This window comes from Borostomias antarcticus (genome assembly GCF_949987555.1).
Source record: "Borostomias antarcticus genome assembly, chromosome: 9".
In the NCBI taxonomy this organism is placed as follows: Eukaryota; Metazoa; Chordata; class Actinopteri; order Stomiiformes; family Stomiidae; genus Borostomias; species Borostomias antarcticus.
Genome location: NC_140242.1, coordinates 9,256,261 through 9,280,417, shown reverse-complemented (window position 1 = coordinate 9,280,417; position 24,157 = coordinate 9,256,261). Strand labels below are relative to the sequence as shown.

Sequence of the window (24,157 nt, the reverse complement as noted above, 5' to 3'; positions counted from 1 at the left end):
GTATTTTAAATACATAAAATACATGTTTTTATTTTATGGCATTTTATTCTGAAACAACAAGAAATGTTTATCCTCCCCTTTGGAAAAAACAACACAATTATATATTATATTATTATTATTTACTCATGTTTGATTGGCTTAGCTTACACCAACAAAAATCTCATGCCTTGACATGTCAAACCTGAACCAATACATCCCAAATATCAGAGGCAGAGTAGTGTTGGTATATTGTCTGGGAAGCCTTGAGTTGCAGGCAGCTGGAATTTCTCCCGGAGACAAAGGTAGGTCTGTGTAACCTAGCATTAAACTAACTATGATCAGATATTGTAGGCTATGTTAAAGCAAGCTTAATGTTATTGCATGGCACTAAAATGCCCAACAGAGCGATTTGAAATGTGCTTTAGCTGTCGCTCACCCTAGCTAGCTAGCTAGCCAACTCACTACTAACGTTAGCCTAGCGTTACTGCTAACGTAGCTAATAACGTGGTTGAAATAGTGCTAGTAAGCTAGTGGTGTCTTGTGATGTAGCAGTTTGGGACTGGGGAGCTTCACTGGCGAACCATATTCTTAATGTTGGCAACTTCTCTAACTGAGGACAAATTTCTAGCATACAGTAGCACAAGTGAACCCATTGATGTGCACCCATTAACGTGAAGCTGGATGCAGGGGGGTTGGACTGAGTGACTGCAATATGTCGTTCGTTTGAGCCACTTGTTGCACAGCAGCTATTGTGTCAGTCTAGCTCACCATATGTAAGTAATGTTAAACATGATAAACTCACATGAAAATGTGACAGAATATGGCAGTAGGTATTAGGTGTCTAAAGTCATCAAGGCACCTGGTAGCCCAGGTAACAGCAATGTGTTTGTCACGGGAGGTTTGGAGGTAGATCAGTTCTCAATACCGAGAATATTGCAGTAAGAGCTTAAGAAACCAGAACATTTCACATTTGAGAGGCTGGAATCAAAGATTTAAGAGGAGAAAAACTAAAAACAAATGTCTCCAAATGATTAATAAATTATCAAAATAGTTGCACATTGAGTTCATAGTTGGCAATACATCAATGAATCCACTAACATGGCACATCATTATTAGTTTTTATGTCTCCCCCAGGCGATAGCCTGGCCGGAGGCATTATGGTTTCGGGTTGTCCGTTCGTCCATCCGTCCGATGTTTGTTAATGCAATATCTCGGGGACGCATTGACGGAATTTCTTCCCCTTTGGTAGAAATGTTAATTGGCACTCAATGATGAACTGCTTAGATCGTGGGGGTTCAAGTTCAAGGTCAAGTTCAAGGTCACTGTGACCCAGTGTTTCCTGTGGAACTGATCTCTTGGTGTGGTGGTGTGTGAAAAAAGAGTCCGATTTTGAAACCAAAGCGGGGGATCGGAGACCGCCCTTCTTCCTCCCTTGTTCCTCTCTCCTGTCCCCTTCCTATAAGTAGGCCTATAAAGATGGCCTAACTTATCTCGTAAGGCTGGTAAAGTCCTAGAGCTTAAAATGTAATTAATTACATGTAACTGGATGGGATAAAACAGTAACCACACATGCACTTAATAAATCATATGGTTTATAGACATATTTTAATCAGATGTATTGTAGGTTACCATTATAACAGCAGCTGTTATAATGGTAACAGCTGCTGTTTTCTGTTATTTTGATTGGCATTTTTTAGGTGGCTGGAGGAACATTAACGCAAGCTACGTAGTGTTAGTTCAGCCAGCCAAAAAGACCGTCGCACAATCCATCAGGCAGCGCTGCACCTGACTCGCACGAAAGTTGCAGAACCTACTCGTGCTTGTGGTGTTAGTCTCCTTGACAACGCTCACTTGAAGGGCTGACTGACGGACAGACAGACAGCAGCGCGTAGCCTAGCTCAAATGGAGCAGGCTCCGCTTCGGCTCAAACTGCATTTTCAGATAACGTTATGTAACGTTAGCAACACAAAGCCAATTTATCATATTCATCATTTACTTGTCCGATGAGGCATTCCTCTTGCCCGAACAGAGTTTACTGGTCCCTGGGAAGCGGGCAAAACTGTTAGCCTACTACAGGTAGCTTGCCTTGTTCCTTAATCCCCCGGTGTGAATCATGGCTAGCCGGCAATAACCTAGCCTACCTGACTGGTCTCATCATTCTCCTCTCTCTTCCTCTTCAAAAATCGTTGTATGCCCATCTGGAAAATTGTATTGATATATTAGGTTATAGGATCCGCTAGTTGTCATCAGGGAATTATAAAACCAAAGGCTTTACCAACGTGCTTGAGATGGGCAGGAGCTGTCGGCACGTCTAACTGTAACTATAACGACACTTAGATTACTAACATAACATGTATTTTAGTAGGCTAGGCATTTTGAGGAGTAGGCCTAAGTTTTATTTATATATAGCGCAATTTGTATTATTGTTTTTTGTATCAAATGTTTGGTGTGGCGGCAAGGATTTTACCATGGCAGTGTGCCACGTCAAAACCTTACCAGCGGAAACGCTGCTGTGACCTCACAAAATATGTTTTTGGCCTGATGAACACAATATCTCAAGAAAGGCTTAACGGAATTTGTTCATATTTGGGTAAAATGTCCAGTTGGACTCAAGGATTAACTGATTACATTGTGGGGGTCAAAGGTCAAGGGTCACTGACCTCACAAAAGGTGTTTTTGGCCTGCTAAACACGATATCTCAAGAACGGCTTGATAGAATTTGTACATATTTGGCCAAAATGTCCAGTTGGACTTAATTAGATTAATTGGATTAGATTTTGGTATTCAAATGTCAAAGGTCAAGGTCACCATGACATCACAAAAGGCACTTTTGAACGCTAATGCTAGCTAGCTAATGCTAGCTAACACTAATTCTAACACTAATGCTAGCTTTAGCTAGCTAGCATTAGTGTTAGCATTAGCATTATAGTTAGCATTAGCATTAGCATTAGCTAGCTAACTAACAGAGTGGGTCTCAGCCTCAGTAGAGAGCAACAGTGTCATACTTCACTGTGACATGACAAGAGTAAGGAGAGGGAGAAATGGCAAACACATTGCCTCCTTAGGCCTGATTCATAGTCGACGCAAACAACGCAAGCTACGTTGTGAACGATGAATTGCGAAACGCAAGGAATTGCACAATTGCTTGCGTCAAGTGACAAATGTCGGCATGACACGCAAGGACGCAACGAGACCTTGCGTGGCCTTGCGAAGCTTGCGTTGCTTGCGCTTATGTACAGTAGTTTGCGTCGACTATGAATCCGGCCTTAACGTTATCAGGTCCCCTATTTATGGAAGGCCATCAGTATCAAAAACGTCTGGGAACAAACAAGATAACACAGCAGTTTTTGACGTCTTAATCTGATCATGTTAAGACGGCATTTTTGGTCACGTTAACGTAACAAAAAATGACACGTTAACACGTCCCGACCAACGGGTGGTTCCATTCTTGTCTAATGAGGGTGGATGTGATCAGATCTATTTAGGAGCTTTACCTTTCGTTGGCTACTTAAAGGTAGGTCGCCATTCGCTATAATGATTTTTAGCTGACTATAGTAGGCCTATTGCTTATTGTTTAAGATAGAGCTAGCTGAACATCACTTGCTAGCCAGACATTGCGCTGTATTATTACGTAACACTAGCTACCCACCCTGAATCAACTTTGAAATTGAACTTGTAGCTATGTTAGCTAACACTAGTATGAACTACTAAGCAAGTCATTTTGGCACATTACATTGTATCACAAAAAGATTAATTACTCGAAGCCTCATTAAATGCTTTGTACGCTACTGACACCTGCTGGTAAAGATAGTTTAGAGCAGCCAATATTACTGCGCACCTGCTTCAAAACATTACTGATATAACTGATTTTGATTGACAACTTTATCACAGATTTTTAGTTTAGCTACTGTACACATGTAGGCCGAACCTAATTGGCGTGTGCTGCATACTGTATAAACCAAGGGAAGGGGAAAAGTATGCCCTTATGTGTCTTATTTATCTGGACCTGTCTGCAATAACGTTTTAACTGATTTTGATTGACAATTTCATCACAGATTTTTAGTTTAGCTACTGTACACATGTACGCCGAACCTAATTGCCGTGTGCTGCATACTGTATAAACCAAGGGAAGGGGAAAAGTATGCCTATATGTGTCTTATTTATCTGGACCTGTCTGCAATAACGTTTTAATTGAATAGAGGAGCAATGGAGTCCTAGCTGTATTTGAGAACAAACCATCTTCCCTTAATACGAGTCTTAGAATAATCTTCATCTGCCTGGATCTATGATAAAGGTGTGTTAAAACAACTACTTTACCAAAGGAATAACCAGCCACTACACTAAACAATGAGGATGGTTGTGACTTCACTGCATGATATAGGTTACTCATAACCCATAGTAATTATCATTAATAGCTATGTTTGTTGTTGTAACGATTTCTAACTAAAGTAGATGACAATAACATGTTATAATATGGGTCTATTGGTCAACACATGAAAACTGGCAAATTGCCTAATAAATTTATTTGAGTGACCATGTTGACTAAACATGCAGAACAGGAATAATTAAATAAAGAGGCACAACATTGTGAGGGGTGCAGTTGGGCAGTAGGCTAAATGTGCTTCTGTAACTGGGGACTGTGAGCTAACTTGGCAGTGACAGTGAATGTGCTTCAGTAGGCATATGGGCAGTGAAACTGGGGACTGAGTGATTGTACAGTATGAGCTGTGACAGTGACTACTACTCCTCAACTCCTACTCCTCCAACAAAGTCCTGCAAAACAGTCCTGAACACTTCTACTACACTTTCAACTCGATGCAACAACCGACCAACCACTACAACCTTCAACGTAAGGCAGGTTTCACTTCCTTACATCGACCACTCGAATCTCGAACCAAACCAGGCCTCGTTTGTCATCGGTCACATGCTTTTAAAAAAAACCAAGCGAGTTTAGATACGGGTTAACCTACAGAGTGCTGTACAATAAGAAAATAAGAGTAAAATAATTAAAACAGAAAGTATCGCACTGCGCTAGGGTTGTCACGATACCAAATTTCTGTTTCCAATGTGCATTTCGGTACTTTTCGGTACTTTTTGATACTTTTTGTAAAAAAGGTGAAACACTCTCAAATGTCAAGATTTAGCTTTATTTTAAAACACAGACTTTGGGAACAATAACAATAATAAATAATTAAATAATTGGCGTGGCATTAAAATTCTGAATAACTTTTCCTTGTCAAATTAGTATAACACTTGCCACACGATCTATCGCTATGGCTTTCTTGACAGCCAAATCCAGGTTGTGGCCAAAGCAGGATATCCAAGTGTAGTCAGCAGCAAATGCCTTGTCTATTGTGATGCCAGACATTTTGGTCATATCCAGCCCTCATGACTCTGTTACAATATCTTCCAGGGCTTCCTTCAGACAGTCAGCTGTGTGGTCAGACTGCAATGCAGAGCATCCTAGGCACCAGGACTCCATTTCCCAGGCTTCTGTAATATACTGGAGTGTTACAGCCATGTATGCGCTTGCAGTTCTGCTCGTCTAGAGGTCTGTAGTGCAGGAGAAGAATGGCTTTGCTACCAGCTGTGCACTGAACATAGACCTTGTCTCATCATATATCTTGGGAATTTCATTATACAGTAGGACCCCACTTATCCGAACCCAATGTGATCGAAGGTCGTTCGTATCTCTGAAATGTCCGGATGACTGAAACTTATGTTAAAATGCACCAAATTCAATAAGTGGTATACTTGTTTCATATAGACTCATAATAGACCAATAAATACCCTTAATTACTTGCATCAAAATTGCAATCAAATAGCCAACTAAACTCATATAGCCTAGCCTATAATAGACCTACAGTAGCCTATAATAAAATAACCGAATTTCCACTTGAGTGCGTGCTTTGATCAAATACAGTACTTTATTCTCAAATGAGGCGTACGCTGCATCGATAGGCTACTGTATTCGCAGAACAAAATGGTATAGCCTAAAAACAACCCAACATTAGAACAATTAGAGCAAATGATAATCAATAAATAAATAAATGAAATGACAGACAAGTTGTCGTGTCCCTAAGTCAACCGATGTAGGCTAACGTGGGCTGTAGGCTATTATTTAACAAATACAGTAGGTCTAGTAGGCTAATCTACATGCCCACAACACGTCTGTGTTCCTGAAGTCCATTAACTGGGAACGAAAAATGACTCGATGCCGCTTCAGGTTGCTGACGCGCTTTCTGGCTACCAAGGAATGCAGCTCTCGCGCAGCAGACTCGTTTGCGTTTTGCGCTCGACATTAGAGTAACAAAGAAATGAAACATGACAGTAGGCTACAGCCTACAGGCAACATGTAGGTCTACATACAGTTCTGTTTTTTTCACAGTAGGATACAGTACTGTAATGAAAATCCCACCAGTAACCAGATAGCAGGCTAAAAAAAAATCTTTTGATCGGTTCGGATCTCTGAAGTTTGGATGAGTGGGGTCCTACTGTACATGAAAAAATTCCTTAACGGGAGGTCATACCTTTTGTCCAAATTATGAACAAGGTTTCTGAACCCAGCTTTCTCTACTGAATATATTGGCACTTTATCCATACAAATATACTCTGCAACTGCCCTGTTGAGCCTTTTTGCATCTTTGCTGTCCTTTGGGTACTTCATATGCTGTTGAAAGACATCTTGGTGTGTAAGTTGCTTCTGAGTGTGTGGTGTCACTCTCACTGAGGCAGGAGCACTAGACTTCTGTAATTGGGGGAAGGGGGGTGTACAGTATTTTAGTTAATATGGTCCTTTTAATTTGAATGCCATTGCTTTATTTCACATTATCATTGTTCAAAAGGTTTGTGTTTTGAAACTATGTATAAAACATTAAATAGGCATAACTAGAAAAAGAAATTGAGACGCATTCTAAAGTGAAAACCGGTCAGTCCACTAGGGAAAACAAGAGAGAAGGAATGTTAGTAAAGGAGAAGGGGTGGTATTGAAGAGCCAGTCTCTGTCCTACCCATACAGTTGTTTGCTAATTTGTTCATGTTATCTATCAATGACAGCATTTCTGAAATGTGCCCCATGTGAAATCAATATCAGAAACATGATATTGGATCATTCATTTATTCCTTCATGCATCCATCCATCATCCATCAATAATTAATTAATTCACTCACTAATCCCTTGACCTGTCTACCCCTCATCACATCTCCTGTTTGTTGGGTGTTGGGAGTTGGTAGGACTTTAGGTTTTCGACGACATCTGGCCATTAGACAGCTAAGTTAGCTTCAACACAGAGCTAGCGATTACAACATCACACAGTTAAAACCAGTGGCAATTGCTCCTATAAGCCAGGGTAAGCCTGGCTTACCCATACAAATCCAAATAAAACTTGATTTTTGCGCCTTCTTTCAGAAGGCACGGAAATCGACTTTCAGACTGTTTTTGACTTAAATGTGTCTTGTATTCTGCCATATCGCTTCATTTTCATCAGTGTTTAGCGTTTTGGTAGTGCTCCATCGCCCCCTACAGTCCTCATAAAAATACAGTCCACATTATGGTCCGTTGACAGCTGTCTTACTAGCTAGTCATTCACTTAACATTGTAGGTCAGGTAAAATGATTTTGGTTTACGGAAATCAAGACCAAATGAAAAATCAACCAATCAAATTAGCCCACACATACAAAACTGTGAAAAATGTTGTCATCAGTCGAAATGTGGTAACTTATCTGTGATTTGTCAAAATGCTTAAAAGTGGGCATAGGGTAAGCCAGTTCTCGAAGTGCTTACATTGGAATTCCCATTGACATTTTAACATTGGGACGGTTTATCCAATCAAAACTTGTCATGACTGTCCCGTCATTCACATCGCCTGTCAATCACGTGACCCACTTTCGCTATCTAGCTACTGGCAGCATCAATGAACATGGAAAATGGAGATCTTGAGTATTTGTTGAAAGTTGATTCCAAAATGAAGTGGATTAAGTGAGTTTGGGTTACGATATAAGGTCTTTCATGATTAATTACCAGTTGGTATGGCTGTGCGTTTTGCTTTGCCTAGATTTAATCAGCACTCGAGAGCATGAACTTTGCTTCCTGGAGCGGTGGGCTAATAGGCCTAGTGGCCTAGTAGGCTAGTAGCCTAAACACTGATTGAAGTAGGGGAGTAGGCTATTGAGTGCTGTGCCATAATGGGATGTATTTTATCGTTCTGTCATTCCTGTTCATGGTGCTTGGCCGATTGTTGTCATATAATGGCTCTCTAGTTTATTTAGTGTGTCCCTTAAAGCTTGGTTGTTTCGTTCGGCCTAAATATTGCCCTCTTATTCGCTCGCTGTCAAATTATTGGCCTTTGTTGACGTGTTAAAATACATCAGTAGCCTAGGCTACTGTAGATTTCCTGTATGTTTTTTCATATAAAAATGCCACAGCTCAGTGCCCTTCTGGTGCTGTGAAATCTCCCATCAGGGCATGCTTTGAAAGCGCATCCCCCCAAAAATCGTGCGCGCTGTGCATGTGTGCTTCATTGGTCCTGGCTTACTCGGTTCTAGGACCCACCAGGCACCATTGGTTAAAACTGATAACTAGCATTAACTAATATTAGCCAAAAAAGCAAAAACCTGCCGATTTATCTTACTTTACCAAAGCTGCTGGAATAGTTTCCTCATCGTCGGATGATGCCAATTTTGTACATTCCTGGAATGTGTGGTAGCAACTTGCAAGAAAGTTGGTTCGAGCAGTAGCCTAGATCAGTGTTTCTCAACCAGGGGTCCTGGACCCCCTGTGATCCTTGGCATAATTACAAAAGTGTTAAAAATATTTTTTTAGTGGGCCATGCACGAAAGTGTGAGATACCCTATTGTAATTGGTAGTATTATTATTTGTCTGCCATGGAAGTATATGGCAGCCTCTATAACTGACTGGTAACTTTTCCCAAAACTTTGCACAATGGTAGAGGATCATGCGAAGAGGTCATCGAAGTCTTCATCGATTGGCCAGAGGAGGGAGCTCTAGCAACCGTTTGAAATGGCAAACTTTGAACAGGCACACCTCATGCCCCGTTTTACCTAGAGGCATGCAACTTTGCAGATATGTCTCTCCTCACAAACAAAAAAGCCTCAAGAAACCATAACTTTCGGTTATGTAGATTTTCCAACATTTTTTGTTTTTTGAAAAACACTTAAAATCTATCTCCTCCTAGGAGGTTTTACCAATCTGCATGAACCTCAGTACACACAATCTAGGGACCAATATATTAAGTTCCATCTTGGCAAAAGTTTGAAAAGTAAAAGGAAAAAAAAACTATGAGCCAATGAGGAATGCAGAGGGCGTGGCTTTTTACAACTGTGTATAATGTCTGACGGGTTGATGGACTACACATAACCAGAGGCTATAGCTCTATTATTGTCCCAATCAAACAAAATGGGGGTGCTAGAGAGCTAGGGTTAGGGTACCCCCTCCCTTGTTCCCAGACGTTTTGGTACTGATGGCCTTCCCTACCTATTAGCTTTGGGTTTAAATTGCACCAAACTTTTTGGGTTTGGGTTTCGCACCAAACGTTTGCAAACATAAGCAAACAGTCTGAAAGGTAGGCTAGTTTGGTTTGAACTAGACACTGGACTGAGGGAAATGTGAACGTTGTAACTCAAAGTTTTATCACCACCCCTCGGAACATTGACTTTGCAAATATTGCAAGCAGCTGTCGAACTAGTCGGTACAGTTAGCGTGAAAAATCTCTGAATGGGTGATCCTTTGGCTCGCTCCATGTTTGCTCCATGCATAGCTTGTTGTGTTTACCACGTGGGGTGAGCGCATTGCTTGCACATGAAGTCACATGCTGCACACAGCATAGAAATGGATAGAATAGATTGGTTCCTATGGATCGGGCCCATTGCCACCGCTATTCAATCTAGTTATTTATTCAATATCGGGGCCGATACCCAATTGGATCGGTGCATCCCTAGTTTGAACCCCTCTCATTGGGTCAGTGCCGGGCTGCTACAGTATTATGCCATGTTACTGTATGCTGGTGTTGTTTGAAACGGTCTGACATCGCAACGTTGTGTGTCTTGTGTGCAGGTTCAGCAGTGGTCTGGTGTTCGGGGTGGTGGCCATGCTGGGCTCAGTGGTGTTGCTGGCCAGAACTCTGCAACAGACACTCGCTCAGATGACCTCAGAGAACCCTCAGGGAGCCAGTCAGCAAACACTACAAGTGGTGGTAAGTACACTAGAGATGTCACAAGAACCGATACTTCGGTACCAAGTCAATGCCAAAATTCTGAAAATGTGACGGTACCCGTTTTCCACAGTACCGTAGGTACTGGGGATGCAATTGTTCTGGACCTGACGGACAAATATTACTCCTACTAGTGTACCGCTAGCGTAGTAACTAGCTAACGTTCTTGGTTAGAGGAGAGACAAAACAACACAAATGATTGGTCTCAGAATGAGCTTGTATGCAGGTGCTAGTCTAGTAACGTTAACACAGAGACCTGATCAACTTCCACTTTCACATTAGCCTCACGTCATCAGGCTCTCCTCTGTACTTTCATATATACATTCTAGGCTACATCCACAATCTCTTGAAAATTAACTATTTCCAATTTGATTTTATGAATCTATTTTGTACCACTATAAACTAGAGGACTGATAGTAACTAGTGTTGCAACAGATAAAAAATTAAAAAAAAACTTAAAGTGCAATATAATGCATGACACCTACTTCCTTTAAACATGGATAGTGAATTAAAAACCAGCCTATGTCCACATTACCAAAAGAAAAGAAAGAAAGTGAAGCAGACTTATATTTTCAAATTCTTTTTCAAAAAGATGAGGATGTCTACATTGTCTGGGGAAAGTGTAGACCTCTTTGCAGTCACTATGTCCCCTGCCGTTGAGAATACCCTCTCGCTAGGCACTGAAGTGCCAGGCACAGCGAGATAGCGTCTTGCCATCATGGCAATGTGAGGGTATTTACACTCATTGCTTTTCCACCGTGTCAGTGGATCACCATCCACTAGAATGCCGCTTGCTGCCTGGTAGGATGCTATCTCCTCATTGATGGTGTCCGCAAAAGTCTTGCTGCTCATATCCTTGCTTGCAAAGGTCTCTCCAAAAAGCTCTGCCATGGCTGACTTCTTTTGTTGAGGAGATGTGTCAGAGTCTGCTCCTGTTGGCTCTACAGCTTGACCCTGCAGAAAAATTACTTGATTAATTAAACCAATTATTTAATTTCATATGTCATAAACATTAAACATATGGGAATAACATCTATATAACAATAAAAGTCATTATTATTCAAAATGAAAAATATATAAAATATATATTTGCTATTTGCAGATGATGCGGTCCTGATGGCATCATCTGCCTGCGACCTCCAGCACTCTCTGGATAGGTTCGCAACTGAGTGTGAAGCGGCTGGGATGAGAACCAGCACTTCTAAATCTGAGGCCATGGTTCTCAGCAGGAACCCGGTGGCCTGTCCGCTCCGAGTAGGAAATGAGTCCTTACCCCAAGTGAAGGAGTTCAAGTATCTGGGGGTCTTGTTCATGAGTGAGGGAACCATGGAGAGGGAGTTTGGCCGGAGAATCGGAGCAGCTGGTGCGGTTCTGCAGTCGCTTAACCGCACTGTTGTGACGAAAAGAGAGCTGAGCCAAAAGGCAAAGCTCTCGATCTACCGGTCTATCTACGTCCCCACCCTCACCTATGGTCATGAAGGATGGGTCATGACCGAAAGAACGAGATCACGGATACAAGCGGCCGAAATGAGTTTTCTTCGGAGGGTGTCTGGGGCCCCCTGCTGGAGCTGCTGCCTCCGTGACCCGACCCCGGATAAGCGGATGATGGATGGATGGATATAAAATATATAATTTTTACATATTTTTTCCCCCTTTACCTCTTCACAGTCTTCACTGCCCAGACTGCTCACAATCTCAGTGGTGAGATCACTGTATGTCCTCTGGCGTAGGGCAGGGTCTAGGTGAGAGTAGGGGGGCTAGTGTATCTGGGCTTCAGGTCCTCTCTTATGGCAGTCTTGACATCTCTTGTGATGGTGCTGTCTTCCTCACTCGGGGCCATAGATTGTAGAATCCTGGTTTTCAGAGGCAGGATCATGGACACAGATGGCGCCGTTTCAGTGCTCAACAGTTGTAACTGCTTTGAGGGGTTTGAGCACCTGGAGGACCTCCTCTGCCACTTTCACGTCATCATCAGACAAGGTGACGATGACGATGTCTCATCGTGTCTCAACGATGACATTTTTCTTCAGATTCTTGTCTGTCAGTGCTGAGTATATAGCTGCCTGCTGCTTGAGTAGGCAGCTGCAGCATTTCTTGCTTTGTCTTGAGTACATGAGCAGCTGTTGTGCTTCGGTGGAAGTAGGAAACCACCTTCCTGATCCTCCCAAGGAGGCGGTCCATCTTGTTCACCGTAATTCCCCTTTGGGATGCTAAATTTATTGCATGTGCAAAGCACCCTAACTGTGGGCCCAGTCCTGCCTCATTTGCTGCATTTATTTGGTTTTTAGCATTATCTGTGGTGACTGGGATATATTAGTATTGGGCCTCTCTAGCTTCCACTCTGCTACTGCTTCTGTCAGTACCTGCGCCAGATGTGTGCCTGTGTGACTCATAGAGGGGGGGCGTGTCTGCAGCACAGGGCTTTTCATCTCCCACTCTGCTGTGATGTAGTGAGCAGTCACAGTCACGTAGCTTTCCATTGCCCTGGAGGTCCACCCGTCTGTGGTGAGCGCAACAGGATGCCTGGGATAATTCACTGACAACTTTTGCCTTTTCCTGCTCATTAAGATTTGGCACGATCTTCTCAGCAAAGTGGGTGCGCGACAGGATCTCGTAACGTGGCTCAAGCACATTCAGTGTTTAAACCCCTTGTTTTGCACAATGGAATATAGCCTCATGTCTGCAGCTATAAACACCCCAATACCTTTTGTAATAGCTTTAGCCCGGTCAGATTCTTTAGCTAAGGGCTGCTTAAATGCCATGGTGATGAGTGGTTGTTGAGCAGTCTTCGTATTGGCTCCTGACACTGACACACAGCGGTGATGTCGCTTCAGATGGGTGGCCATGCTTGATGTATTTCCACTCTCATATGGCTTTCTCGTGCCACAATGCCTACAAACTGTAACGGTTTTGTCCACCACCCTTTTTCCATCATCATTATATTTTACAGGGAAGCAAAAGTGCTCCGATACATGTGACTTAAATGATGCAGGAGGTTTTTCAAGCTCTTCAGCTCCTCCGCTAGCCATGACTACCACTGGCAGTGCTTGACTAGTGTGGACTGAACATGCGCCCTATGTGACCACGTGGCCTACATCCTTGTTTTTTGTTTTTGTTTTTTGTTTTTTTTATAAACCTATCCGCGGACCACGTGCGTGCCGAACCGTAGAGAGAGATCCGTACGGATTACGGATGAACGATGATCCGCTGCTTGGCTGCTTGGTTAGTGCTATTGCTAGCTTAGCTAGCGCTAGCCATAACCACCACATCTTGTTGAGGTCAATGGCTTCTTCTATATCCAGTCAGTTTCTATATGCCAGCATTCTTTGCTAACTTTGCAATAAACATTTTTGAATGCATTCCTTTGTACCGTTCATGTAAGTGGCAAGTTTACCATATTTGTCACAAAAGCTGCAGGCCAACCTGCTATTTGCTAGTTAGACAGCGAGGCTGTTTTGCCAGCTCAGTCAGCTAGATGGAACAAGCCAGCCAACACAAAACATGCAGATATACAGTAATAATGTAGATAGCTAAGCTTATGATAGTCTTTGCTATTTAAGAAACATTTTAGCCCCTCTGGTCTATTTATTTTGCATAATTCCTGTGTATCCACAGTACTGTAGGCCTATGCAGTTTTCTTAGTCACTGAGCTAAGCTACCTGATAATTAATAATAATAATAATACATTTTATATATAAAGCGCCTTTCAGGTCACTCAAGGTCACCGTACAGGATAAAAATACAATAAAATAGACAAAGATACAAAACATCAACAATCACAGTGAATAGGCCTGTCTAAAAAGGTGGGTTTTCAGGTGGGACTTAAAAATGGACATGGAGTCGATATTCCTGATGTCAGGGGGGAGGGAGTTCCAGAGGCGAGGAGCAGAGCGACTGAAGGCTCTGGCCCCCATGGAGTGGAGTTGTTGGAGGACGGGTGTGATGTGACTGCTGGATGGTGTTCTGGTGATGATATGGGCGGCAGCGTTGTGGACCAGTTGGAGCTTATGGATGAGTTTATGGGGGAGACCAAAGAGAAGAGAATTGCAGTAATCCAGGTGGGATGTAACCAGAGTGTGGACCAGGATGGCGGCACTGCTGGGAGTGAGGGATGGGCGAAGATGGTTGATAGTGCGAAGGTGGAAGTAGGCGGACCGGATAATGTTATTGATGTGGGTTTGGAATGATAGAGTGCTGTCAAGGATGACACCCAGACTCTTAAAGGAGTAGTAAAGGGAAAAATCATGTTGAGCCATATCATAAGGTTACTTATGATCATATACAATGGTTCAGATCAAAACGTTGACAAAACTATTACTTTTGAGAAAGTCTGATAATTGCTCTACCACCGTTTTGGTCATACAATGGATGTGGGTGGGTACCTTGAAAATTTTTTAAAAACATGTTAAAGGGTAATTGGTGTCCGTTAGTGTTCTGACCTCAAATTCGCCGCAAAGTATGAATTCTGTAGGGTTTTATTGATCATTTTATGAAATCCATTGCAGGGGGTCAAGTTGGCAGGTAGATGTCTTGGACTTCCAGACGACTTCAGATTGAAGGGGCGGCTGTAGCTCAGTTGGTAGAGCGGGTCGTTCAATGATCGAAGGGTCAGTGGTTCGAATCCCAGCTCTGACTGTCCACATGTCGAAGTATCCTTGAGCAAGACACCTAACCCCAAATTGCTCCCAATGAGCAGGTTAGCACCTTGCATGGCAGCTGCCGCCATTGGTGTGTGAATGTGGGTGTGAATGGGTGAATGAGAGGCCATTGTAAAGCGCTTTGAGTGCCGCTAAGGTGGAAAAGCACTATATAAGTGCAGTCCATTTACCATTTACCATTTGAGGTCTCATAATCTTCCTTCTACAGTACAGTATCAGACAGAAGATGATGTTTTTAATAAAGTAGGCTACATGGGATTTTTTTTTTTTTTTTACGTGGTATCGAATTTTTTTACCAGTGAAATGTGGAATTTTACTGGTATTGGTATCAACCACAAAATCTTTGGTATCGTGACATCCCTAAAGTACATACTGTTGAGTGGGCAGTTCTCTCTGTGTGTATGTGTGTATGTGTGTGTGTGCGTGTGTGCGTGTGTGCGTGCGTGCGTGCGTGCGTGCGTGGTATTGTAACTGTTCCTCTCTCCTCCAGGTCCCAGGTGTGAACCTGCCTGTGAGTCAGCTGGCGTACTTCTTCTCTGCTCTGCTCCTTAGCGGAGTCATACATGAGCTGGGCCACGCGGTGGCAGCACTGAGGTGAGAGACGCACACACACACATACACAGATGCATGCACGCACACACACACACACACAGAGACGAACGCACACACATAAACACGCACGCACACACACACAGACAGACACACACACACAGACAGACGCACACACACACAGACGCATGCACACACACACAGAGACAAACGCACGCACACACACACACACAAACACGCACACACACAGACACCACACACACACACACACACACACACACACACACCACACACACATACACACCACACACACACAAATACACACTCACACACACATTCATGCATCGAACACACAGTGTCGGCTTGCGCACGTGTCCTGTTTACACGCATGTGTCTGTATCCCCAGGGAGCAAGTGAGAGTGAATGGCTTCGGGATGTTCGTGTTCGTGGCATACCCCGGAGCCTTCGTGGATCTCTTCACCACCCACCTCAACCTCATATCGCCCGTCCAGCAGCTGCGCATCTTCTGTGCTGGTAAGTCGTCCTGTGAAGCTTGCATGGATGAGTATGGGTGAGCATGGATGAGTATGTTTCCTGTGAAGCTCACATGGATGAGTATGGGTGTGTATGAATGAGTATGGGGGATTAAGAATGAGGATGGATGACTGTGGGTGATTATGGATGAGTACGGGTGAGTATGGATGAATATGCGTCCTGTGAAGCTCACATGGATGAGTGTGGGGGAGTATGAATGAGTATGGGGGAGTATGAATGAGGATGGATGAGTATGGATGAGTACACATGAGTATGGATGAGTATGGTTGAGGATGAATGAGTACGGATGAGTATGGGTCCTGTGAATGATGGATGATTGGATGAGTACTGGATGAGTACTGGTGGTGGTCGCAACACCCAGGTTTGGGGATTTGAACTGTTAACCTCTGAATCCCCAGAGAAGGTGAATTACCTCTGCACCACCGACACAGGCTTTTCACACAACACAACTTGAGCCAATGATATTATTTCTCATTCGAAAATTAAAATCATAACAATCAAAATGTTGGAGATAAAAAATCTGACAACAATCAAAATTGAAAAAAATTTTTTTTATTATTTCAGGGTTATTGCCAAATATTTTGGTGAAATTTGTTTTAAAATTACATAAAATAGAAAATGTGCATACAGTACAAATTACAGTAAGATATTGAACATTGCTGAGTACTCATCGTTTCACCAATCTGCATGCTGTTTTAAACACTTGATATGTAGTATCCAAAGATCCAAAAATGGTTCGTGGTAGCATTTGAATGAAGCCTTTTGAAGATGTGACTGATGTTGCATATTTTGAAAAATATACAGTGACAGACTTCTGAATTGACTATAGGTTGCAGTGAGGCAAACTTTTCTCACAGCTAAGAGGAGGTGCTGAAAAAAAATCCATGTAGCAGATTACGAGATATAAACCTTTGTGGTGCCCCCTAGTGGTGGAATGTTTGTGGGGCCCCGTAGTGGTGCAACATCCCAAAACTGTGTAGCGAAGCTTGGACCTAGTGTCCGAACACGTGCGCCATGTTTGGTTACCATCGCTTCGGCAAAATAGGTTTTGGAGAAAATTGAAGAAAAGTCCCTAAATGTTACATTTTTAGTGCAGAAGACAATTTTAGTAAAGATGCAGATCAATTGATTGATTAAAATGATGTAAGGATTTTGACTGTACACTAAGCCATTCTTGAGATAATTGCAAAAACGTAAACATGATTGTTATAGCGCCACCTTGAGGTCAACGAGTGTCATTTTATGTGCCTGACTAGTGGGTGGGATGTGCAACACACCTACCCATTTTAGTGAATTTTGAACATAAATTTTTTGCTGCACAAACGCTTTTAGCTGAGAAAAATAAGAAAGAAGAAGAATATAAACAAAAGCAATAGGGGTCCTGCCGCAGCATTGGCTGCTTGGACCCCTACAAAGCAGTATTGTTGTGATGCGGTCGACTACCTCAGAGACCTCCAGCAGGAGGCAGCAGAGTGCTACTGTGAAAGTGACTCATTTCATATCATCTACTGTGAAAGTGACTCATTTCATATCACTTGATATAGGTGCAGGAGCTCCACAGTACTTTTCACTTGATATTGGAGTAAATATATTCCATAAGAGGTGGTGGAGCTCGGTATATTCTAGGTACTGGTACCTACCTCTCTATCTCTCTCTCTCTCACTCTCTCTCGCACTCTCACTCTCACTCTCTCTCCTCTCTCTCCCTCTCTCTCTCTCTCTCTCTCTCTAGGAGTGTGGCATAATTTTGTGCTGTGTGTAGTGGCGTTGGTGTTCCTCTTCCTGTTGCCACTCCTACTGTTTCCTGCCTACACGACGGGGGCCGGAGCCCTGGTCACTGAGGTGGTGCAGGTGAGTACTGCACTGGACTGTACATGTGTTTTCATTCTCATGTGCTTCTGTGTGTGTGTGTGTGTGTACCTCTCTGCTTGTGTGTCTGTGTTAACCTCTCTGCTTGTGTGTACGTGTGTGTGTGTGTGTGTGTGTGTGTGTGTGTGTGTACGTACATACGTACGTACGTGTGTGTGTGCGTACGCGCGCGTGTGTGCGTGTGTGCCTGCGTGCCAGGGTTCGTCTGCTGACGGCCCCAGAGGTCTGTCTGTAGGTGACCTGGTGACGGGACTGGAAGACTGCCCGGTCAGCGGGGTGGAGGACTGGAGCTCCTGTCTGTCGCAGCTCACACACGCGCCCCAGACCGGCTACTGCGTACCAACAGCCAGCCTCCAGCTCAGCTGGGCCCACGGAAGAGGTACACACACACACACACACACACACACACACACACAGTGTAACAGACACAGTGTAACAGAGCTGAATTGGTTTAAACTCACCCCTCAGTGTAAATACCGCTCACCCACGCCATTGAATCACTAGCTTTCGGGTGGCGTAGCTGGCTAAAGCGGTGTTTATGGGAGGTGAACATTTGTGTTTTTTTAAGACGGAAGACCCACGCGCGGACACACACACACACACACACACACACACACAAACACACACACACACACACCTTCTACAGGCTACGTCTCACACACTCTTCTGATCTCTGTGTAGCCTTCAAGCGTTTGGATGGTTCCATGGAATGCTGCAGTAACAACAGTCTCACAGACCTCTGCTTCTCCTACAGCAAACAGCAGGACAAGGACAGCAAAGAGGTGGGACACAAACACACACATCTCTCTCTCTCTCTCGCTCTCTCTCTACCTCTCTCTCTACCTCTCTCTCTCCGTCTCTCTCTCTACCTCTCTCTCTCTCTCTCTCTCTCTCTATATATATATATATATATACATACACATACATACGCACACATGCACACATGCACACATACGCGCGCACACACACACACACACACACACACACACACACACACACACACACACACACACACACTATCTATCTAACCGAGTTAGTGTGAGCTGCAGTGTATGATTGTTTCCCTGCCCGTCTCTCCAGTTTGCCTGTCTGCCCGTGCGCAAGATGGTGACGGGGACCGGCGTGTGCCGCAGCAACACCGACTGCCTCACACACGCCACGGTGCCCAGCGTGTGCGTCACCCCCTCTCTGGAGAACCAGACACGCTTCTTCCGCGTCACACACCCTCCCAACACACACATGCTGTTCGTAGGGTACCCTCCCCACCTCCAATACGCAGGTTAGTGTGTGTGTGTGTCTGTATGTCTTTGTGTATATGTATGTGCGTGAGCGTGTGTTTTGTAAATGTGTGTGTGTGTGTGTGCCTGTATGTGTTTGTGTACATTATATATTAGTCCGTGAGCCAGCACCCCAAATTTGGGCTACCATTGCCATCTGGGGTGAATAATTCTCATCGTGATTCTTGGCAAGGTATACCCATAGTGCTAGAAAATATGCTAGCATTGCAGCAATGGGAGATTATCACTCGATTCATGGCAAAACACACATTTTAAAACTATACAGTACATAGACTAGGCATATTTAAGGCATTCTGCTTCAAACTGATGGTTCTCTCTTATTATTGACCCTTTCTCTTTAAAAATTGGTGGGAATAGTATGTTTTTCAGAAAAAAGTTAAAGGTATTTTGTGTTTATCATGATAAGCCCTGTTGTAATGTTATTTATGATCATATACAACAGTCCATATAACATTTTTGACATGCTTTGCACTATTGAGATATTAGTGCTCATTGCTCATGTCAAAGCTAAGTACACAATGGATGTCTGTGGGCATATCTACATATGCATGCCCAGCCAGGGCCGGGCTGGGGAAATAGTTCATGCCGGGAAATGTAGCCCCAGTCAAGCCATTTTTTAAGCCGGATCTGCCCCCCCACCCCCGTCTCGCGGTGAGATGGAACACTTTCAGTTTTGCCAATCGGCAATCGCTTTGTAAACGTGAGTGAAATGAGCGGCTTTCCCCGCTTTCCGATTATAAATCATAAACTATTGGCGAGTTGTTGGCGAGGGGGTGCTGACAGATCATTTAGATTTTTTTTTGGGGGGGTGCGGGGGTTCTTCTCGCCTGCAGGCCAGGCCAGTTAGCACGCCAGTCCACCGGGAAAACTCCCCGGTGCTCCCGATGGCCACCCTGCCCCTGTGCCCAGCTAACCATATACATGCCCACAGAGATCCCCTGGCAGGGTCCTAATATGCCCATAGTGATCCATTGTGTCCCCTGGCAGGGTCCTAATATGCCCATAGTGATCCATTGTGTCCCCTGGCAGGGTCCTAATATGCCCATAGTGATCCATTGTGTCCCCTGGCATGGTCCTAATATGCCCATAGTGATCCATTGTGTCCCCTGGCATGGTCCTAATATGCCCATAGTGATCCATTGTGTCCCCTGGCATGGTCCTAATATGCCCATAGTGATCCATTGTTACTTAGTAGCTGCTTGAGCAATGAGCACTAATATATCAAGAGAACACAGTCTGTCAACATTTTTATATGGGTTGTTGTATATGATCATAAATAACCTTATAACAAAGCTTACCAAACCAAACTACTCCTTTAAGACTTGAATTCTACAAGGAAGCACATTTGTAGGAAACATGCTCTGAGCTGGGAAATTCAGCACGTATATTTCCACATGACAACGGATAATTGTTGATGGTTCCTCAGTGTATCATTAAGGGATCTGGCACAAATGAAACCTTGGAAACTTGGTCAAAACTAGAGGCATGTCTGTGTCCTGTATGGGACATCGACTAGCAAGGTTTATGAGCTCATCACCTTTTCTGTGACAAAAAAAGATGAAATTGGACGTCATCAACTGTTGGCGATGCAATGGATGAAGTGTTCACTCCCAGGAGTGTGTTGCAAATGGCCTCAGGTGGACTGACATGTGACTGGCAGACTGTGACAACCAGTCATCCATCTCGGAGAGCGTGGAAAGTTCCCATGACATTTGGGAAGTGGTCTAGACAGGACATAGATAGATAGAAGCCTTTACTTAGACAGGGAACAACATACTGAGACCAGGTCTCTTGTACAGATGTGCCATGCTTACAAAAACATAATACAGTAGGACTCCACTCATCCGAACTTCAGAGATCTGAACCTCCCAGTCTACCGGACAGGCTTAAAAAACTTTTTTTTTTGGGGGGGGGGGAGCCTGCTATCTGGTTACTGGTGGGATTTTCATTACAGTACTGTAGGCCTACTTGCATTTAAATCTGACATAATATCCTACTGTGAATAAAAACAGAACTGTATGTAGACCTTCATGTTGCCTGTAGATTGTAGCCTACTGTCACGTTTCATTTCTTTGTTACTCTAATGTCGAGTGCAAAACGCAAACGAGTCTGCTGCGAGAGCTGCATTCCTTGGTAGCCAGAAAGCGTGTCAGCAACCTGAAGCAGAGGAGCATCGAGTAATTTTTTGTTCCCAGTTAATGGACTTCAGGAACACAGACGTGTTGTGAGCATGTAGATTAGCCTACTAGACCTACTGTATTTGTTAAATAATAGCCTACAGCCTAGGCCACGTTAGCCTACATCGGTTGTTTTAGAGACTTTCTTTTAGGCTACAATAGCCTAAGACACGACAACTTGTCTGTCATTTCATTTATTTATTTATTGATTATCTCTAATTGTTCTAATGTTGGGTTGTTTTTAGGCTATACCATTTTGTTCTGCGAATACAGTAGCCTATCGATGCAGCGTAGGCCTCATTTGAGAATAAAGTACTGTATTTGATCAAAGCACGCACTCAAGTGGAAATTCATTTATTTTATTCTAGGCTACTGTTGGCCTATTGTAGGCTAGGCTATATGAGTTTAATTGGCTATTTAATTGCAATTTTTATGCATTTTCACAAGTAATTAAGGGTATTTATCGGTCTATTATGAGTCAATATGAAACAAGTACCACTTATTGAATTTGGTGCATTTTAACACAACTTTCAGTCATCCGGACATTTCAGAGATACGAACGACCTTTGGTCCCGTTGGGTTCGGATAAGTGGGGTCCTACTGTATACAGAGTCCTAGAGTACAGAAAAATGCAAGAACGGGGACAGCGTGCAGATAACAATGACAATGTATGAACTTACAATCAACAAATACAGTAATAGTGTAGCTGAGTACGAAAAATACAAAATTTCAAAAAGTGACAATGCACATCGGTACAGAGTAGAATAATTATTAAAGTACAGTAAGGAAATGACCAGCATCAGTGTCGATCAAAATACAATATAGGTGTGTGTGTGTGTGCGCGCGTGCATCTGTACATGCATGTACGTCTGTCTGTCTGTTTGTGTATATGCAGTACAGTGTGTGCGTGGTGTGCCTGCGCGTGCGTGTGTGTGTGTGCGCGTGTGTGTGTGCGTGCGTGTGTGTGTGTGTGTGCGAGTGTGTGTGCGTGCGTGTGTGTGTGTGTGTGTGTGTGCGCTCTAACCCGTCTCCTCTCCTCCCAGTGAGTCTGACCAGCTTTGTGCCCCGGGTCAGTCTCCTGAACCGTGACCTCCCCGTGGTCCTGGAAACCTTCTGCAAGTATCCTTCCCTCCTCGGCCACACAGTCACGCTGGGGAGAGAGACTGTGTGTCTCTGTCTGTGTGTATGTTGTTGCGCTTTTGTTATTGTGTGTGTATGCATTTCTCTCTGTGTTTATCATTGTGTGTGGGTATCTGTTTCTGTGTGCGTGTGCGTGTGCTTGTGTGTGTGTGTGTGTGTGTGTGTGTGCGCGTCTGTCTCTATCTGTCTGTCTCTCTGTGTTTGTGTGTGTGTGTCTGTCTGTCTATCTGTCAGTCTTGTCTGTTTGTCTCTCTCTCTCTGTTTCTGTGTGTGTGTGTGTGTCTCTGTGTGTGTGTGTTTCTGTGTGTTTCTGTGTGTTTCTGTGTGTGTGTGTGTGTGTGTGTGTGTGTGTGTGTGTGTGTGTGTGTGTTTTTCTGTGTGTGTGTGTGTGTGTGTATATATGTGTATCTGTCCCTAACCCCGTGTGTATCAGATATGTGATCTCCCTGTCCGGGGCGCTGGCCGTGGTGAACTCCGTCCCCTGCTTCGCTCTGGACGGCCAGTGGATGCTCTCCGCTCTCCTGGAGGCCACCCTGGTCACCGTGGTAACGGAGCGCCAACGCCGGGAGCTGATTGGCTTCTCCCTGCTGCTGGGGGGCAGCGCCCTGCTGGCCGCCAACGTGGCGCTGGGGCTGTGGATGGTCACCGCGCGGTAGCCGCAGCAACCGCCGCCATGGCAACGGGGCGTCACGGCAACAGATGTCGCTCGCCGTCGCCCCTACACCCCCCCCCCCCCCTTCTTCCCCCCCTCCGGAGACGCATTCCGCCGGGGGATCACGTGGCCCGAGCGCCCCCAGAATCACCCGCTTCCTGCCCCCTCGCGGCCCAGGGGCATTGTGGGTTTTTTCTGCGTTTGAAAAGACGCCGGCGTCTGAACCACGGAACCTCTGTGGGAGACTCCATTACCCAGCAGCGCTGCCGGGGACGGACGTGTGTGTGTCGGCGACTGCAGCGTGCTGGGAGACGTAGTGTGGAACTGAAAAACAAGGACGAAACTGCACGTGCACGTCGCACGCACACACACATGCACGCACACACACGCGCACGCACACACATGCACGCACACGCGCACACGTGCACACTCAGTCACTCACTACCTCAAACACACACTTAAAGACACACACGGTCTTTCACACACACACACACACACACACACACACACGCTCGCACAGACACATACACACACACACAACCCGTCATGCACATGCACTAGTCTAGTACCCCAGCAATCTCACACATCACTGTTTTTCAGTCACTGCACATCTTGCTGAAGAGCAGGCTGTATTTTGTTTGTGTTTGTTTGTGTGAGGACGTGTAATCAAGCCCCGGATGTCGTTCTGTTTGTTTCTCTTCTTCCCTCAGAGATCTCTCCATCCCCCAGTGTGCCCTTTTCCTCTCGTCTACTCCTCCTCTCTCTCTATTCATTTCTCTGTCCATTGTGGAATTAAAAAGGAATTTGATTTTGGACCGCAGTCTTGCTCGCTCTGTGTGTTTTTAAGCTGATACATGAGGTCGAAGGGTATCTGTGTTAGTGTGTGTGTGTGTGTGTGTGTGTGTGTGTGTGTGTGTGTGTGTGTGTGTGTGTGTGTGTGCGTGTGTGTGTGTGTGTGTTGTTCAGTTGAAATGTGCAGTCATAGACAGATAGGTGTCTGTGTTAAGCTGATATGTGCAGTAGTAGAGGCGTATGTGTTTGTGCGCGCTAAA

The 24,157-nt window shown here is 44.3% G+C and overlaps 1 protein-coding gene across 1 annotated transcript in view; it reads left to right on the top strand.

Annotated features, from left to right (window-relative positions):
- Positions 1–23,918, top strand: part of mbtps2 (membrane-bound transcription factor peptidase, site 2) — a 30,324-nt gene extending 6,406 nt beyond the window's left edge. The window contains exons 3-11 of the mRNA XM_084442773.1: positions 10,052–10,190; positions 15,357–15,460; positions 15,822–15,949; positions 17,702–17,820; positions 18,037–18,217; positions 18,520–18,620; positions 18,919–19,117; positions 22,357–22,432; positions 22,887–23,918. Coding sequence (XP_084298899.1) covers positions 10,052–10,190; positions 15,357–15,460; positions 15,822–15,949; positions 17,702–17,820; positions 18,037–18,217; positions 18,520–18,620; positions 18,919–19,117; positions 22,357–22,432; positions 22,887–23,109 — 1,270 coding nt within the window. The 3' untranslated portion in view covers positions 23,110–23,918. The remainder of the gene's footprint in view (positions 1–10,051; positions 10,191–15,356; positions 15,461–15,821; positions 15,950–17,701; positions 17,821–18,036; positions 18,218–18,519; positions 18,621–18,918; positions 19,118–22,356; positions 22,433–22,886) is intronic.
- Positions 23,919–24,157: the final 239 nt, after the last annotated feature.